The 16,290-nt window shown below is 35.1% G+C and overlaps 1 protein-coding gene across 2 annotated transcripts in view; it reads left to right on the forward strand.

The window, feature by feature from the left end:
* RFX7 (regulatory factor X7) overlaps positions 1 to 16,290 on the forward strand; it is a 140,817-nt gene that overhangs the window by 92,755 nt on the left and 31,772 nt on the right. For both annotated transcript variants that reach the window (XM_027553923.1, XM_027553922.1), the window contains exons 4-5: positions 3,030 to 3,112; positions 5,593 to 5,715. In XM_027553923.1, coding sequence (XP_027409724.1) covers positions 3,030 to 3,112; positions 5,593 to 5,715 — 206 coding nt within the window. The remainder of the gene's footprint in view (positions 1 to 3,029; positions 3,113 to 5,592; positions 5,716 to 16,290) is intronic.

Genomic DNA, 16,290 nt, shown 5'->3' on the forward strand with positions numbered 1-16,290 from the left:
CATGAAAAGATGCTCAACATCACTCATTATCAGAAAAATGCAAATCAAAACCACAATGAGGTACCATTTCACGCCAGTCAGAATGGCTGCTATCCAAAAATCTACAAGCAATAAATGCTGGAGAGGGTGTAGAGAAAAGGGAACCCTCTTACACTGTTAGTGGGAATGCAAACTAGTACAGCCACTATGGAGAATAGTGTGGAGATTCCTTAAAAAACTGGAAATATTTCCATACAAATTGTGAAATTATTTGTTATAGCTCTGTGAAGAATACTGTTGGTAGCTTGATAGGGATTGCATTGAATCTATAAATTTCTTTGGGTAGTATACTCATTTTCACTATATTGATTCTTCCAATCCATGAACATGGTATATTTCTCCATCTATTAGTGTCCTCTTTGATTTCTTTCACCAGTGTTTTATAGTTTTCTTTATATAGGTCTTTAGTTTCTTTAGGTAGATATATTCCTAAGTATTTTATTCTTTCCATTTCGATATTTGGCAAAACTAATACAATATTGTAAAGTTTAAAAATAAAATAAAATTAAAAAAAAAAAAACTGGAAATAGAACTGCCATATGACCCAGCAATCCCACTGCTGGGCATACACACTGAGGAAACCAAAATTGAAAGAGACAACATGTACCCCAATGTTCATCGCAGCACTGTTTATAATAGCCAGGACATGGAAGCAGCCTAGATGTCTGTCAGCAGATGAATGGATAAGAAAGCTGTGGTACATATACACAGTGGAGTATTACTCATCCATTAAAAAGAATACATTTGAATCAGTTCTAATGAGGTGGATGAAACTGGAGCATATTATACAGAGTGAAGCCAGAAAGAAAAACACCAATACAGTATACTAATGCATATATATGGAATTTTGAAAGATGGTAACGATAACCCTGTATGTGAGACAGCAAAAGAGACACAGATGTATAGAACAGTCTTTTGGACTCTGTGGGAGAGGGCGAGGGTGGGATGATTTGGGAGAATGGCATTGAAACATGTATAATATCATATGTGAAATGAATCACCAGTCAAGGTTCGATGCATGATACAGGGTGCTCAGGGCTGGTTCACTGGGTTGACCCAGAGGGATGGTATGGGGAGGGAGGTGGGAGGGGGGTTCAGGATGGGGAACATGTGTACACCCGTGGCGGATTCATGTTGATGTATGGCAAAACCAATACAATATTGTAATTACCTCCAATTAAAATAAGTAAATTTATATTAAAAAATTTTTAAAAAAAAGAATCATTGTAAGTTACTTCAGGGCAGGGACTATTGTGTTGTTCATCTATTTCCAGCCTTTATATAGGTTGTGATACACAATATGTTAACACTTATCATTTGTGGAATGTTACACAAAATAAAATTAGTGAATAAATAAATGAGTAAATGAGTTCTCCTTTATTGTTGAAAGAAAGACAGCTAAAGACTTAAACTAATAGAGTGGCTGGGAAAATAAAGAGACTGGAAGAACATGGGGGAAAGAGTTAAGAAGTCTAAATGGAGGATTAGAATGGAACACACCAAGAGGAACAAAACTAGGCAGACTCCCAAACTGAACGCTGGGAAACTAGAGAAAAGAAGATGTTAAATAACAGTTTTGAAAGGAAATGTCTGTGTTTCTATAGGATTTTGTTGTTGTTGTTGTAGAGGGGAAAGTTATATAAGATATTGCTGGTCAGTCTATCAGATATTAGAACTATTTGGAAAATACCCCATAGACAGTAGAATGAAAACAATGTAGATTTGAGAGTTGATTGCATGTAATTGATTAAATCATTCTGTGGATAGATTCTAAGATTAAACCATTTTTGAATGAATTCTGGTGAGAATAAGAATAGGCTAAATTATATCAGTTTATGCTTTTTAAATAAATTGGATCTGTGTTTAGTTGTACTTTATTATGTAAGGATTCTGTCACCAAAAATGCCAGTAATCTGTCTATATTTTCCATTGCAGTGCAATTCAATTGTAATGCAGTTCAATTGTAATGAATTAGGTTGCCAAAATGTTACATATGTTTTTATTGCAGTAGGATTTATGGCAGATTTAAAACTATCTTGTGGCAATCTCATCTGGGAAGACAACTATACAGTCCTCTGAATAGTGGAAATTATTTTAAAGGTTACATTTATAGATAAAATGACAACGTTGCAGAACAGTAGTGACAGACAATCTTACAAATAGATTCTGCAAATAGCATCCACTGTTGCAAGTCAGAGAATAATCACATCGGCGTTGTGTGAAAGGGACTGTTGTTTGTACTTTGGTACAGTTGGCCCTGTGGATCCAGAGGTCGTGCACTTGCAGTTTCAACCAACCCAGGATCACATTTGATTCCTTGGTTATGGTGCTTAAGGAGGACCATTTTATGTAAAGGACTTGTGCATTTGTGTATTTTGGTATCCACAGTGGGGGAGAAGGGAGTTCCTGGAACCAGTTATCCACAGATACTGAGGAATAACTGGATTTTTAAACCTCAGTTCCACCCCCATTGACAGTAGCATCATTAGTCACATGTTCTAGATTTTTGAGAATTAGAAAAGAATCCTAGAAACTGTCTCTTTCATTTTACATTTTTAAAGAAAACCTGATAAGGCATGGAAGTCTCACAACCAGTTAAATGGTTAGGCTATTAGTAAATAGTCTCTTGACTCCCAGTCTAGTACTTTTCCTGTAACATTGTACAACCCTCCTTTAAATGAGGTTTAAAATGAGAAATTTTTATCTCAGCATTGATTTGATTTTATTTGTACCCAGGATGTAAGAAATAATAAGAAAGTACCATTTTCTCTTACTAATCAGCATTTTATACGCAATAAATTTGTCAAACAACATGACTGTATTATTTTACTGATGAGAAAAAAGCCTAGATTTTCTGTGCTTTGGCAAGTGACTCATTCCATCTGGTTTAAATTTAGATAGTATTTTTTTAGGAAGATGTTAGTAAATTTTGTTGAGGGAAAAACAATTTTTAAAATGACCTTTGTTTTTTAATCCTTTTTAACTAACAGCAAGAAGTTGAGAAGTTTACAGACCTAGAGAAACTCTACCTCTACCTTCAGCTGCCTTCTGGTCTCAGCAATGGAGAGAAAAGGTATATCTCTTCTTGTCTTTGCCTCAGTTACACTGTTTATATGTGTGTTGTGCTTATTACTGTTTTGCACTATTTCTAAAATCATCAGAAAATGACTGGCAAAACAGTAGATATTTTAGTCTTTGATCATATTTGGTTAAATGTTTACCTGTAGTTTTTGCTAATTTATTTGTGTACCTGGGTACATTTGTGTACCTGAGTCAGTCAGTTTAGTCGCTCAGTCGTGTCTGACTCTTTGCAACCCTGTGAACCGCAGCACACCAGGCCTCCCTGTCCATCACCAACTCCTGGAGTTTACCCAAATTCATGTCCATTGAGTCAGTGAGACCATCCAACCATCTCATCCTCTGTTGTCCCCTTCTCCTCCTGCCCTCAATCTTTCCCAGCATCAGGGTCTTTTCCAATGAGTCAGTTCTTCGAATCAGGTGGCCAAAGTATTGGAGTTTCAGCTTCAACATCAGTCCTTCCAATGAACACCCAGGATTGATCTGCTTTAGGATGGACTGGTTGGATCTCCTTGCAGTCCAAGGGACTCTCAAGAGTCTTCTCCAACACCACAGTTCAAAAGCATCAATTCTTCGGTGCTCAGCTTTCATTATAGTCCAACTCTCACATCCATACATGACTACTGGAAAAACCATAGGCTTGACTAGACGGACCTTTGTTGACAAAGTAATGTCTCTGCTCTTTAATATGCTCTCTAGGTTCATCATAACTTTCCTTCCAAGGAGCAAGTGTCTTTTAATTTCATGGCTGCAGTCACCATCTGCAGTGATTTTGGAGCCCAGAAAAATAAAGTCTGCCACTGTTTCTACTGTTTCCCCATCTATTTGCCATGAAGTGATGGGACCAGATGCCATGATCTTAGTTTTCTGAATGTTGAGCATTAAGCCAACTTTTTCACTTTCATCAAGAGGCCTTTTAGTTCTTCTTCACTTTCTTCCATAAGGGTGGTGTCATCTGCATATCTGAGGTTATTGATATTTCTCCCAGCAGTCTTGATTCCAGCTTGTGCTTCCTCCAGCCCAGCGTTTCTCAGGATGTACTCTGCATTAGAAGTTAAATAAGCAGGGTGACAATATACAGCCTTGACGTACTCCTTTTCCTATTTGGAACCAGTCTGTTGTTCCATGTCCGTTTCTAACTCTTGCTTTCTGACCTGCATACAGGTTTCTCAAGAGGCAGGTCAGGTGGTCTGGTATTCCCATCTCTTTCAGAGTTTTCCACAGTTTATTGAGTACCCGAATAAATGCTGTGAAATGCAATTGGCTTATGTTTTATAAATAGATCAATATATTTATGCAGTGTGGGAGATTTTGAAAATTAAACTGAAAAATCAAAGAATAAACATAACTATTGTGAACAATAAAGTGCAAGAATTTTTTTAGGTTGTCAGGTAAGCAGATCACAGAATTTTAAAAAGGGAGGAAAAAGTGAATTCTCTGTATGGCACATGAATTTATGATAAATGTGTGATGTTTTGAGTGCTTGGGTATTACTTTGTTTTCATTAGTAAAAACATGTAATAGCCTCATTTAGAAAATGTAGAGATAAGTTGTTGGTTCATACATTCTACTCTGAGTTTCTCTACCCTTTTAAAATTTCTCAGAATTCATTTCATTTATAGACGTTACACTTAAGAGTCTCCTACTTTAAAAGTATATGTATGAAAAGAAATGGAGTGGAAAATCTGCTGCTTTTACTTTTTCCCCTTGAACCAAATTTTGTAACTGTGTTAATATTTTTTTTGTCCTAGAAATTGGTCAGTAATTTCTTTGGAAATACATAAATTATTATTGTTTTTGTAGCTGAAATGAATGTCCGAGTCAAATGAGGAGCTTCCCTCACATTGTCTTGGTTGTTCATTTCATGAAATTAGTTTGTAAGTGACAATGCCAGTTAATAAAAACGTATAATGTTTAGTGAAGACGTTAGTCTGGAGTGGAGGGCCAATTACAGGAAGGCCCATGGAGGGAGATTTGTCCTGTCAGGATCTCTCGAGTGTGAATTCCATTCCAAAGCATAGAAAGTAAAATTTTAGGGTAGTTACTTGAGAATGCTAAGCAAATAGAAAATAAACAATGTTTTCGATAACTTTCATTTTGTAGTTCGATGATTTCATAAGTTTAGGCAAATGAACAGGCAAGTAAGTGAGCAGATGTCCCCTTAGAGGGAGTTGTGGGCTAAACAAATACCTTATGTTTTCAGTACTCCATCACCTCTGCCGTTTTAGAGACAATGGTAGGGGATGGAACAGGGCCATAACTTCAGCCGAACGCTAGGTATAGAAAATGGCTCACAACCATAGGTGGACAATTTGTGTTTGGAAAGCTGGGCATATACTCTAAGCCCAGAGTTTGGTTTGATCATTTATAGTGTGTTTACACACAGTCCTTTAGTGGAACATTTAGGCCTGGCTCAAAAATTATCAGTGAATTGCCGTCTGTTTCAGCTAAAATATGTTCTTGTTTTATGATTAGTGATCAGAATGCCATGTCATCTAGTCGGGCACAGCAGATGCATGCCTTCTCCTGGATTCGAAATACCCTAGAGGAGCATCCTGAGACTTCACTGCCCAAACAGGAAGTCTATGATGAGTACAAGTAAGTTGTATGTGTGTATGTCTGGCATACAATGTATTAAAGAGCTTAACTATGGCTATGATGATTTGTTTATCATTGGTGAATATCATGCTGGTATATGAGAGTTTAACTTGGACATCTGTAAGATTCCTCCCATGTCTAAGCTTCGCTCATTGTGTATATAATAAAGAACAACATTACTGAGTGAAAGGATTTCTGTAAAATTCTTCTGGATGACAGGAGTGATATCTGAAGGCATAGAGACCTGAGAAAAAAAGTATATGGAATGTTGTGAATTTTCTCAGACAAAGGAGTTCAGTGCCTTGTACATAGGAGACACTCAGACAGTTTTGATTGTACATGTAATTTACTTAAACGTGGTAAGCACAAGTATAGAGGCTAATGGGCCCTTCTGATTAGAGAAAATTAAGAGATCCTAAATCTAGTCTTGTTTAACATTTTATAATTGATTTAGAGTGTTCTGGCAGAGTAAATGAAACCAAAATTTTCTGAATATTGAAATATCAAAGCAAGGAGATTCTCTGTGTTGTCCTTACACAATTTGGAAGAAAAGTATCAAGTAAATGCTGCTGTTAACCCTTGTATGATGCAAAAGAACGACACTTTCTAAGATCATTGGTATCTAGAAAGAAAACTTTCTATCCTCATTAAAAATTCTGATTCACTCACCTTAAGAAATGTGCTAGAGTTGGAGAAAGTTTAAAGGGACATGTCTGAAACAAATCAAGGGTACGAGGTTTAACTGAACAGCTTTAGATGTTTCCTCTTTAGGAAAATTAAAGCTAAGAGTACTTGTGACCCAAATCTGTAAAGTTCATTTTCTCAATCTATAGCAATCTGCTGAATACCGCCTACATGCCATCTCAAACTCTGTAAAGTTCTGAGGATACAATAAATAAGACACAGCTTCTACCCTCAAGAATATGAATTTTATATATATATATATATATATATATATATATATATATATATAATTTTTTTAAGAGCCTTTTTCTAAAGACCTTTTGGACTAGTCATCTTCCAGTTTGGAGTACCTTAATGAGGTTTCCTGAATAAAAACCTAACATAGAGTAACAAGTCTTAAATTGATTCTGTTCTAAATACTCACTGAAAAACCTTTATTTTGAATTATTTCTGTTCATTGCAATGGCAGATATATTTATGTGAAAACCAATCCCTTTAACAGTCATTAAAATCAAAATCTCTTTGAGAGAATAAATGAAGTTATAATCTAAGACTGTATCTTTTCTTTTAACTGTATTTTTATGCTAAATTAAGATATTATTAGAACTAAAAGGTTTAAGGGACTTTCCACACGCAAAGACAGTTGACTTACAAACTGTTACAAATTTTTATATTTGTTGAAACTTTTGAAGCCTGATAATCACATGTATTTATGAAAGTGATGACTAATGTGTTAGTTTTTCTAATTATGAAAGTAGTATGTATTCATCATGAAAGTTTGACAGATAGTCATAAATGTATAAGAAAACTAGCACCAGTAAATCATACTACCTAAAAATAAACATTTTGGCTTATTACTTCTTTTTATTTTTTCTAACGCCTTCTTTTCTTATTATTGTTTAATCAAATTTTGACCCCACTGCTTATACAATTCTTAAATGAGGAAACTGTTTACAAATAATACTGCAGTGAATATTCTTGACTATAATTTTGTGTAGATTATTAAAATTGGAATTGCTGGCTTATGAACCACTGTATATTAAGGATATTAACTACTAAAATGTAATTGTTCCAAGATTACTGTTTATTCTTTAATTTTAGTTTTTTATACGTAGTCAGATCTGTCTACGTCTTTGCAGCTTATGAAATTGCTATTTTGCTTAGAAAGAACTTCCCAGTGCCCCTAGCTGCTGAATAATCCATGTGTATTTTCCCTTGATGTTACTCATTTCATTTTTCATGCATAACCCTTTAGTCCTTCTGGACCAAGTATATATGTTTATTTTTGTAAACAAATGCCTTAAGATAAGGAACTAATTTTAATTTTTTCTAAATGGTTAATTATCCCAGTCTTATTTATTGATAATAAAATTTTTTTTTCACAATACTAATCTAAATGTACCTTTTATCTTACTAAAGCCCTTTGGACTCAGTTTTCTTTCTTTGTATTTTTCTCTTCTTACTTTAACACCATAGTATTTTTAAGTATTTTAGCCAGTAAATGTTTAAAAAGCTAAAAATTAACAGCGGTAGGACCAGCCTTCTCTCATGATCCCTTTATTTCAGAAATGTCCATGGTTTTATTTTCATACCAATCAATTTTTTATGATGCTTGAAATCACTTTTCTAACTTATATTGGCTGTTTTATGAGAAATTGATACTGAAATTTACCAGAATGCTTTTTGGGCATCTGTTAAAATTATTCAGTCCTTCTTCTATGATCTATTAATATGATGTATAATGATAGTACCTAATATAAACCCTTCTTTTATTCCTAGAATGAATGTCTTCTGCATGTCAGGATGTGTAATCTTTTAGCATACTGTTGATTTCTCTTTTCAAGTATATTTTGTAGGATCTTTGCATCTATATTCATAAGTGAATTTTCTTTTTTGTGCTATCTTTGTCAGGTTTTGATATCAGGGTTAGGCCAGCTTCGTAACTGAATTGGAACTCTTTCCCTAATTTTCTGTGCTCTGGAACAGTTTATATAGCATGGGACTTACTTGTTCTTGAAAGTTTTAAAGAACTCAGCTATAATACCATCTAGGCCTGGAGGCTTTGTTGGAGGTAATTCTTTGACAATTTTTTGTATTTTTTCCTGGTTAGATTTTTTTACTTCATTAATCTATTTTGATCATTGGTTTTTCCTGGAATTCATTCAGATTTTCAAATATATTGGCATGATATTACAAATACTATTCTCTTACAAACAGTATCTTCTTTATCTGTTGTATACTTTTTTATATTTCTAGTTTTATTCATTTGAATTTCCTTTTTTTTTTTTTTTCAAATTATACTTAGCTATAGTTTTATTGGTTTTCTTTTAAAAAACAAAGATTGATATGTTGGTTTTATTTTTTTTGTATTCCGTCTCATTTTTAGGTGTCTTTATTTTTGTTATCCTGATTTTTTTCAGGTTTTTTCCTTACTAAAGATAAGAAGACTTCCTACTTAAGATAAAGACATTTGTATCTATGAATTTGCCTCTTATATTTCTCGCTGTATTCCTTAGGTATGGGTACAGTTGTTACATTTACCATTACTTTCTAATAGTGTGCAATTACAGCTTTGATTACTCCTTTGTACCAAAATACTTAGGAACTTTTTATGTGCTTGAGGGAGTTGGACTTTTTTTTTCCATTTTTGCACTTAATTTCTAGTTATATTACTGGGTTGGCCAAAAAGTTCATTTGGGTTTTTCCGTAACATCTTACCCAATATATTGTAGTCAAAGAATGTGGCTTATTCAGGTTTTTATTTTTTGTAATTGTTGAGGTTTACTCTCAGCCTAACACATTATGAATTTTTATAAATATTTCTGGACATTCTCTTTTTTTGCACTGTATATTGGCTTATATTGATAAATACTAAAACTACTTTGCTGTAATATTCAAATTCTGCAAAAAAATCCTTGCTCTTTTGTCTATTAGTTGAGCACAAGTAGTGAGTTAATCTTTTACAAAAGTAATGTTTCTCACAATTTCTTATTTTTGATGGGTTTTTGCTTCTGTCTCTTCAAGACAGAAAACATTCATGATTGTGTATCTTTATGATAGTTAAAACCTGTTCTCAACCAAAAAAAAGATCCTTTGTCACATTAAATGTATGTTAAATTCTCTGATACCAGTATTTGTAACCCATCTTGGATATCAGTCTAATATAAGTGTCTATTTGTCCATCCTTTTAGTCTCACCATTTATATCATTTTGCTTTAGGCAGTTCACATTATTACATTTCTAAAAGTTGTAATCTAACATTGTCTCTGGTCTTGAAATCTGACTGACAGAAGAAGCTGGTGAATGAACCAGTCCCAGAACACTGGTGTTTGCACACAACTAGCAACAGAGATGGCAGCAACCACAGTTCCTGCTGCTTCTTCCTCCTGCATGATAGAGAAACACAAGCATTAATCTTAAGTACATTTCTTACAAAATAATATGCAGCCTGTTTTAGCATTTTTGAAAATCTGTTTGCTTTCATTCTGAGTAGAATCACAAATGTTCAGATTTATAAACTTGACAACTTTGGCTACAGTGTTTCCTGGGACACAAATGTCCAAATCCTTTTTTTTTTTTTTAATATATTTAATATTTTAAGGAACATGATTGTTTTGCTTTTCAGTTTGTATATAGCCATTAATACAAACTATATTATAACTATATTAATTATTATAACTATATTAATATAGTTGTGATTCTTGTGTACTTATGCATGTGAGTTTGTAATTTCTATTGTATTAATCAGTGTAATTTAAATTTTGAGGACAACCTTGAAGTTAGAAATAGATTCTAGTAACATATTTAAGAGCTTTAAATAGTGGACATTTCATGAGTTAAATGGCATATAAATGTTCTCCATCTGCTTAAAATCTAACTCAGACCTAAACATGTGGGCAGAATTTATAAATTTCTTAAATATATATTGTTTAATGTTATATCATCAGTATAAAGTAAATGAAAGCAGATATTATTCCTGCTTTATAAGTGAGGTCCTTATGATTCGGAAGTAACTGTTCTGGACAAATCTGAAACCAGGATTTCTGACCTTAAAGCTGAACTCTTTTTACATTAATCCCTATTAACTCTAGAAACTTGTCCCAAATGCTGTTGTTTATGGAGTAGCATTTTCCAAACCTTAATTGTATTTTAAATATATTTAACTATTTAGAAATAGTAAACTAAAAACATAAAAATGATCAGTTTCAGCATTATTAAATTATGTTCTTATTTGACAGCTGAATATGTATATTAAATATACCTAAGACATAAACTGGCAAAAGATTTTTACCATTTAAATTTACATTAATAGTTGTAATGTCTGAGTTGTTAACCTAAATACATTGTCTAGCCTTTAAGTTACAACTTTTCAGGTGTGGTTTTTTTTTTTATGCTTCCTTGGTGTGGCCTGTTTCACAGAGGAAGCCTTATCCTGGTTTTCTCTTTTCCCTATGTTTCCAGTGACTTGATTCTCAAGGGGCTAGTTGATAATTTGTCTTTCCTCAACTTCTCTATGTTTCATAGCACTAGTCCCTTTACAGAGTGCTCATTTTTCCTTTCTCAACTTTTTACAGTAATAAGAGAAAGCAGTAATAGTACAGTGGCAGAATAAAGCTAGAATTCTAAATACTGTGTCAGGAAAGGTATTAGTTCTGTTATTTGACGCATTTGTAGAGAAGGCTGACTGGTCCCAAATTATGTCAACTACACCAACACATGTTATAGTCATAACAAACAAAGTCTCCTAATTTAAAATCAGTCCTTTCCAGTAACCACTCCCCGCCCCCTGCCCATGGAAACTGCATGTCTATGAACCCAGCTGCTCCATATCTTGAATCTTTATCAATTCATCACTGCTCTTACTACCTTAACTTTTTTATCTGCTCCCAGCATACATTGCAGTTGTTAGGCACTGATTACTTTTCTTTTAGCTAACACTATTAAGACTTCAACTTTACTACTCCTAAGGACAAATTAAAATAAAGTTTTAAAAAATAAATTAATTTGAGTGTATTAATTCACCGAGCATTATATACACAATTCCTACTCTCAAATAAGAGAAACAGACCAGTAAAGAAATGGGTGCAAAGAAAGAGTTACTAGTTCATCTTGGTGAATTGAAATCAGACATCACAGAAGAGGTGACTTGAATAAAAACTAAGACGTTTACCAAGTGGACTAGGGATTCAGAAAGGGCATTCTAGGTGGAAGGTGCAGTACTTAATGCAGGGAGGCTTATGATCAGAGTTCAGGAGAAGATATTGGAGACCAGGCCGAAAAAGTTAGACTACTTCCACATGTAGGTCATGCAGGGTCACTGAAAACTTAAGCAGTAAAAACAACATCAGCAGGAAGTGAGAAACTAAAGTTAAGGAGAGAATTGGTATTTAGGAGTTAGGAATAAGAGCCCTCCAAAAATGAGGTATTTAGGACTTCCCTGGTGGCTCATACGGTAAAGCGCCTGTCTACAATGTGGGAGACCTGGGTTCGATCCCTGGGTCGGGAATATCCCCTGGAGAAGGAAATGGCAATCCACTCCAGTACTATTGCCTGGAAAATCCCATGGACAGAGGAGCCTGGTAGGCTACAGTCCATGGGGTCGCAAAGAGTCAAACACGACTTCACTTTCATTTTCACTTTCAAAAATGAGGTACAATTTAAAAGAGAAACAAGAAACCATGTTGTGTGATAATGTAAGAAAAGAGATTATTTTGAGACTGGAATTCACCCCAATCTCCTGTGCCTCAGGCAGCTCAAATAAGAGGGAGACAAGAAAAAGTCAGTTAATAGGCCCGTAGACTCTTGCCAGAGCAGTTTCCTTATCTAGGGAATGAAGCCTGATTTCAATGTCATGAAAGGTAAACAGATGTAAGTAAAGAACTTGAGTAAAGACTTGTTTTTAAAGAGTTAGAGAAAGAAAAAGTAGTTAGAACTAGAGGCTTAAGGTAGTGAGAGCAGTTTTTTTTTAAGTCTCATCCATTAGATATCAAGTTAATTTGCATATAGCAATATCCAGGGAACAGTAGTTGCAACAAGAAGAAGGAAGTCAGTTTTTCTTTCGCCAGCTCTGTGATCAGTAGGGATCCAGGCTTCTAAGTCCCCACTCCACCACCCATAATCTTTAGTCTGGTTTTACTTGTGTTATATGTTGTGCTTAGTCACTCAGTCTTGACTGACTCTTTGCGACCTCATGGATGGTAGCCTGCTAGGCTCCTGTGTCCATAGGGATTCTCCAGGCAAGAATACTGGAGTAGGTTGCCATGCCCTCCTCCAGGGCACCTTCCCAACCAAGGGATCGAACCCAGGTCTCCCACATTGCAGGTGAATTCTTTACCGTCTGAGTCACCAGAGAAGCCCAAGAATACTGGAGTGGGTGGCCTCTCCATCCTCCAGAGGGTCTTCCAAACACAGGAATTGAACCCAGGTCTCCCGCATTGAAGGCAGATTCTTTACTATCTGAGCCATCAGGGAAGCCCCTGGTTTTTTGCCATCCAAAACAAGCTACTATAGCTGAGGGGAGAGCTAAGAAATTTAGAATTCAAATGCATTAAAGAAGGGAGGAAAAGGTTGAAAAATCACTGACTGATGATGTTACTTACTTAAAATTAATCATCCTGTCTTCTGCTGGCTTTCTAAATTACCATTTAAACATATGTTTTTCTCCCTCTTCCCAAATAGATACTTAAACAAAACTTTGCACTAGTCTTTGCTTATTATAAAACCACACGAATTCATTTATTTTTATTTGTGATAAAATACACACATAAAATTTACCATTTTTAAGTTTATAGTTTGGTCTTACTAAGTACAGTCACATTGTTCTACCACACCACCATACATTCAGGGAACTCGGCTTGCAAAACTGAAACTCTTACCCATTAAACGAAAGCTCACCATTCTCTTTCCCCCATCCCCTGGCTGCCACTGTTCTGCTTTTCTGTCTGTTGAGTTTGAAGCAGAATCCTACAGTATGCTCCTTTTGGAATAGCTTATTTCAATCAGCATAATGTCTTCAAGGTTCATCCGTGTTGTAGCATGTGTCAGAATATTCCATTATGTGTATTCACCATTTTGTTTTTCCATTTGTCTGCTGATGGGTACTTAGGTTGCTCTTCTACATTTGGGCTGTGATGAATAATGCTTTTGTGAACATGGCTATGCAGAATCTCTTCAGGATCTACTTGCAGTTATTTGGGGTATATGCCTAAAATTGGAATTGCTGGATCCTATGGTTCAGTTCAGTTCAGTTCAGTCACTCAGTCGTGTCCGACTCTTTGCGACCCCATGGACTGTAGCATGCCAGGCCTTCCTGTCCATCACCAACTCCCGGAGCTTACTCAAACTCATGTCCATAGAGTTGGTGATGCCATCCAATCATCCCATCCTTTGTTGTCCCCGTCTCCTTCTACCTTCAGTCTTTCCCAGCATCCGGGTCTTTTCCATATAGTAATTCTATTTTAATTTTATGAGGGATTATCATACTGTTTTTCATAATGACTGCACTGCGTAAGTTTCTCCATACCTTGTCAACCCTTACTATTTTCTGGGGTTTTTGGTAGTGGCCGTTTTAGTGGATGTGAGGTGCTATCTTATTGTGGATTTGATTTGCATTTCCTGAATGATTAGTGGTATTGAGCATGTCTTCATATACTTTAGACCTATTGCCTATCTTCTCTGGTGAAATGTATTCAAATTCTTTTACTATTTATGAATTGGGTTGTTTTTATGTTGTTGAGTTCTAGGAGTTCTCTGTATATCGTGAATATTAACCTCTTATCAGATATTTTTTGATTCTGCAAATAGTATACACTATGTGTTGATTATAACAAATTAAAACAGTCTGAAAATGAAGCATCAAATTAAAATCTTCTTTATTCACCCCTTCATCTCACTATCTTCTTGAAATTTAAGTATTCCTAAAGCTTAAGTATTTAAGTTTTATCTTTCTGTTCTCGTTTTCTGTATACCTGAGTCCTATCAGTTATTCATAAGGTTTTAAGATTCAAATGAAACTATACTGTATATATTGTTCTTACTATTTTATCACTAAGCATATATGTTAGGTAGCTCTCCTTGTCTGTATATGTAGAGTTCTTATGGTTTTTTTTAACTGCTACACAATATTTCATAGTATAAATATTCTATGCTATGTGTTTGTATCTGTGTCTATGTGTGCTTATACCTTTCCTTTTATTGGTGAGCCTTTAGGTAATTCTTGATTTTTCTACTATTAAAAATGCTGTACTCAATAGCCTTGAATTCAATGTCTCTGAACTTGGGTACTTTGATACTTCTATTGAAGTATAGAATATGATTGAGTCCTGAACATTGCAGGGGTTAGGAATGCTGACCCCAAGCAGCCAAAAATCCACTATAAATTTACACTTGGTCCTCCATATCCTTGGTTGTACATCTGGGAATTTAACCATCCAAGGATACTATAATACTGTAGTAGTATTTATTTTTAAAATTCTGCATGTAAGTGAACCCATGTAGTTTAGATTCAGGTTGTTCAAGGGTCAAAGGTACTTATAAGGGTCAAAGGTACTTATAAGCATCAAAAGCTATAGTTTATTGATTTTAATTTAATTTTTGGATGATTACAGTCATGATTATAAACTATAAAGCATAAAAAGTATACAAAGAAGAAATTCCATCTCATCTTTATCTTTCAGCCATCCATTTTCTATCCCTGTAGACAACAAATCATGTTAGTTTCTTTTCTGTCATGCAGGCAATATTTTGTGACAGTGTACAGGTAAGCTCTATTACAGATTTTTATTTCTGCTTTCTTTATATACTATTTACATGGTTTTTTACTTTGCAGTTGTTCACTCAGCAACATATCCAGAGATCTTTCCATAACAAAACATTGATTATTGTTTTAATACACTGGCATTTCTTTTTCTTGGGGATGGTTTTAATTACTGTACAATGTTAGGAGCCTCTGTCCATAGTTCTCTTGTCAAAACTCCAAGAGCCAGTGCTTTCTCTTGGCAAAACTCTGTTAGTCTTTGCCCTGCTTCATTTTGTACTCCAAGGCCAAACTTGCCTATTACTCCAGTTATCTCTTGACTTCCTATTTTTGCATTCCAGTCCCCTATGATGAAAAGGATGTCTTTTTTTGGTGGTAGTTCTAGAAAGTCTTGTAGGTCTTCATACAACCATTCAACATAGCTTCTTCGGCATTAGTAGTTGGGGCATGTACTTGGATTACTGTTATATTGAATGGCTTGCCTTGGATATGAACAAAGATCATTCTGTCATTTTTGAGATTGCACCCAAGTACTGCATTTCAGACTCTTCTGTTGACTATGAGGACTACTCCATTTCTTCTAAGGGATTCTTGCCTACCGTAGAAGATATAATGGTCATATGAATTAAATGCACCCATTCCAGTCGACTTTAGTTCACTGATTCCTAAAATGTTAATGTTCACTCTTGCCATCTCCTGTTTGACCACTTTCAATTTACCTTGATTCGTGGATCTAACATTCCAGATTCCTATTGTTCTTTACAGTACGGCAGTATTGTTCTTTATAGCTTCGGACTTTGCCTTCACTGCCAGATGCATCCACAACTGGTCATTGTTTCCGCTTTGGCTCAACCTCTTCATTCCTTCTGGAGCTTTCTCTCTCTTCACCAGTAGCAAAAGGCAAATTTCTTTTTGCCTTTTCTACTGTTCATGGGGTTCTCAAGGCAAAAATGCTGAAGTGGTTTGCCATTCTCTTTTCCAGTGGACCACGTTTTGTCAGAACTCTCCACCATGACCCATCAGTCTTGGGTGGCCCTACATGGCATGGCTCATAGTTTCATTGAGTCAGACAAGGCTGTGATCCATGTAATCAGTTTGGTTAGTTTTCTGTGATTGTGGTTTTCATTCTGTCTGCC

The sequence above is a fragment of the Bos indicus x Bos taurus genome, chromosome 10, assembly GCF_003369695.1.
Source record: "Bos indicus x Bos taurus breed Angus x Brahman F1 hybrid chromosome 10, Bos_hybrid_MaternalHap_v2.0, whole genome shotgun sequence".
Taxonomy (NCBI): Eukaryota; Metazoa; Chordata; class Mammalia; order Artiodactyla; family Bovidae; genus Bos; species Bos indicus x Bos taurus.